Source organism: Lipophrys pholis (genome assembly GCF_963383615.2).
Source record: "Lipophrys pholis genome assembly, chromosome: 20".
In the NCBI taxonomy this organism is placed as follows: Eukaryota; Metazoa; Chordata; class Actinopteri; order Blenniiformes; family Blenniidae; genus Lipophrys; species Lipophrys pholis.
Window position 1 is genome coordinate 1,339,520 of NC_137648.1, and position 3,883 is coordinate 1,343,402.

Below are 3,883 nucleotides of genomic sequence, written 5' to 3' on the forward strand. Positions count from 1 at the left end.
GCTTGCTGATGATGGACCCGGCCTTCTCTCACCGGAACACCTCCACCGTGCTCAAATGTGCTACAGATAATGATATTCACCATATGTTCCTCTTTTCCACCACTCTGTGCAGCGTAGAGATAGAATTGGAGGCTGGCGGCACCCTGAACAGACTCATTTACACTCAAACGCTCCGACTGGCAACTTTAGAGTCGCCAGTTAAACTCCGAATCCACTGATTACATTTTTACTTAATTTAAAGTACAATCAGGTTTCCTTCCATTAACACATGAAACCAATAAAATGAAAATCCTGTCATATGCAAAGTCCATTCTAATTTCTTTTGGATTTAAATGTGCAATAATGTAATATGAGCTATTTAGTAATTTAAAAAAATGTACTAACTACCAACAATGTAGTAAAATAGCGGCGAGTGGAATAAGATGAGCCACGTTTTAGTTCTGTCGTCCAGGAGGTGAATAATGACGGAGAGATAGAATGAAAACATCTTCCTTTACTCCAGGATGTCTGCTATCAAAGGAAACGATCAGAATTCATCTCTGACAAACTGAGAACAAAACTCCAGTTAGTTTAAAAAGCATTTCTTCTAAACTGCTATTCAACATTGCAGCTGCCGGGGGGATCTAAACTGTTCTCCTCCTCCAGCTGCTCCAGACTGTTCAGGGTGAGGAAGCTGCTTCAGCTCTTCATTCTGTGGGAAAGACCTCGTCCAGCAGGTTGGAAGAATGAGCCGGCTTACAAATTCATTCTAACCTTTAGTGAAGTGATTCACAGGATTTTATACGTTAGTAAATCACCAACATGTACATTAGAAGGTTTTAGTCCTGGATTAGTTTTTGCTTTGACCAACAGTTTTCTGTGTAAAAGAGCAGACTGACTCCGCCCCCATGTTCTTCTGCAACAAGTTGGAAACGATGGACGCTCCCTGGATCTATGCTCCTATGAAGAATCTGGACGGTTACCTGGTTACAAGGAGGGGATCAACTTACCCTCTGGCTCTTCTTACCCCACTCTCCCCTACTAACTTAAAAAAGTGGATGATGCACTGCATGTATTCTAAATATAACTCTGCTACTGACTTTCTGCAGGTTTCTTCCTGTTTAATGGACGTTTTGTTTTTGTTGCTCGTCTCCTATTCTTAGTCACGGGGAATTGTGAGTTTTTCTCTGTAAAAGTTTCTTGAAATGACAGTTGAATTTCATTGACAAAAGAAAAGAAAAAATAAATTCAATACAACCCAAAACAAATGTTTCCAAACTTCTGAATGATGTTTGGCAGTATTGAATTTAAATTGGATTGAATTGGATTATAATGTCCAACAAATGTCTTTGTTTTTATTTATCAATAAAAGGACGTGATGTGTTGTAACTGTTGTTATAATGTTTATATTTAAAGTATACTTAGTTTTGAAGAGGGGAAAAAAAAAAGGCCGGAAGTGACCATATATGGTAACTTGACCCATAAGGGGAGGAAATGGAAATACACAAAGGGGAAGGTGGAGATTACGAGCTCCACGTGAATGCAACGAGAGAGAGAGAGAGAGAGAGAGAGAGAGAGAGAGAGACTGATTCATTCTTCCTCCGTGCTGCTCTGTCGTGTCGGGGAGGGAGAAATAGAGAAAGAGGAAGGAAGATGGTTTCTAGCGACGCTCCTCCCGCGTGCGCGCGCCTGTAGCGGCTCTGCAGTCCGAGCGCGGCTCGGTCCGGTCCGGCACAATCCCACCGCGGTCCTCCGGTGTACCTGAGCAGACCCCGGTCCTCCTCCTCACTCCTCAGCCAGCAGCACACCGGGACACATAAATGGGTGAGATGCGCTCTTCCTTTTTTTATTTCCCTTTTTTTCAGAATGGCCCTAAAATAGCCCCCGGGAGCGCCTCCCCTCTGCGCATCTGGATGTCCTGGAATCCAGATGTGCGCAGGGTTCAGCCTCTCCTCTCCTCTTCTCTCCTCTCCTCTCCTCACGCGCATTTCTTCATCCACCGCGCGTGGGAGGTGCGCGCGCGCGCGCGCGTGGCTCTCTGGGATTTGAGGAAAGCATTGATGAGTTGCAGATGTTGACACGTTTGCATTCACTCCGTGTTCGTCTCTGCACGCGGCGAACGGGCGAAACAGGCCCGTTGTGTGCGCGCCGCGCGCCCCGCGCCGCCGCCGCCGCTTCCCACGGCTGTTGCGCACGATGCGCGTCGATTAATTGGCTGCAGATTTGGGGGAAATGGACTCATCAGTCCCGCAGATGTCCTGCGGTGGGGGATTCAGACTCCTCGTGCCACTTTCTTCTTATTTATTTATCATCAAAGACGTTTCGTTTGTCTGCAGAGGAGCTCTGACTCACATCAGCTGCAGCTCTTCTTCCATATGGAGCCTCTTCCTCTTCCTCCTCCTCCGCCTCCTCCTCTTCCTCCACATACTTTCTCCCGGAGGTTTCACGCAGGTCCTCGGGGGAAACTTCACACAGTTTATCCACTGCCAGTGGATTAGCAGCCTGGTGAACGCAGGCAGGGATCCCTCTTATAGCCTGTTGTAATTAACTTAATTGCAGATGATGTGTGAATATTTCCCTCTAAAGTTCTCTAGTAGCTAAAACCCACATTACAAGAGCTCTTAAAGGACCCAGGGGACGTTTATCTTTTAGGCATGCAGTCTTTTCAGGAATTCACTAGAAAGAAAACTTCCCAGTTTGGTAGTGGGTTGCACTCTCACCTCAGTGCAGGAAGCCCCGGTTCGAGTCCCGGTGGAGCTGGGAGGGGCTGCATGTCTGCATGTTCTGACTCAGGGGTGTGAAACGCCCGTTCACACTTAACATGCATTTCACATGTGGCGACCCCCGACGAGGCCACTCACACTCGTGCGTATGGAGCGTTCCGGGCTAAACCACTTGTGATCGGGGTGTGTCACTACCGCTACGTCACTTCTGCTGGATGGCTCGGCTGTGCTTGTCGTGAGTCATCCAGCTTGTGTGGGACAGTGTCCTCTACCCAGGCCGGCTGCTCACACGGGTGTATTCATACTACATTTCACTTTTCACATCAGCTTTCCAGAAGGAATCGACCCCTAGAATATTTCCTCTTCCAGTGGTCGGAGGGATATTCACGTATTTTGCTGCGGCGCCACCGTCCCGGGACTCTGCTGTTCACACTACAGAACCTCTGGTTTCAGATCACCCGACCACCTCAGGAAGTGGCCCTGCGTCCGTTCACACTTGTCTGCAGGACTCGCCACTTGTGATCTGATCAGATAAACACATGTTAACGTCTCGTGTGAAAGGACCCAAACACATTTTACTCCAGGAGCCACATCCAGGCCATTTCCACCTTCAGTGGGCCGGACTGGTCAGACAGTGGCGTTACACCCTTCAAAGTGAAACTTTAAAGTTTTTCATTGTTGTTTCTGCGAAGTATACATGATGAAAATATCAATATTTTCACAAATCTAAACAATTACTAGAGAAAACGACCACAATCTCAACATTAAGCCAATTTTAATGAAAACTTCTGCTGCAAAATGCAGCGGAACGAAAACTCCTCCTGTGGCTGTTGCATTCTGGGTGTTTTTACAAACTCGCTCTGACTGCCCGACTTTGAGGCTGGTTTGATCCAACCAGCTCACTTTTGTTTGTAGTTTCCTGTGAAACAGAAACAGAATGTCACACCTCCGGTGGATCTCTGATGGTTTTCAGGAATGAAACGCGTTAAAGTGCTTCAGCAGTGAGTTTGTGCAGAAACACACAAGATGTTCAGTGGCTGAACGGCGTTTCACTTCCTCCTGCCAAAGTGTCAAACTCTCACTCTCACCACCTCCGCTGAAATCCCCGGGGAGCTCTGTGGGGGGGTGTGGGGGGGGGGGGGGTGTGCTCTGGATAAGGGGGGGGGGGGGGGGGGGGTGCG

The 3,883-nt window shown here is 47.8% G+C and overlaps 1 protein-coding gene across 1 annotated transcript in view; it reads left to right on the plus strand.

Annotated features, from left to right (window-relative positions):
• Positions 1–1,517: 1,517 nt before the first annotated feature.
• sh3kbp1 (SH3-domain kinase binding protein 1) overlaps positions 1,518–3,883 on the plus strand; it is a 42,302-nt gene continuing 39,936 nt past the window's right edge. The window contains exon 1 of the mRNA XM_080490042.1: positions 1,518–1,803. Coding sequence (XP_080346168.1) covers positions 1,800–1,803 — 4 coding nt within the window. The 5' untranslated portion in view covers positions 1,518–1,799. The remainder of the gene's footprint in view (positions 1,804–3,883) is intronic.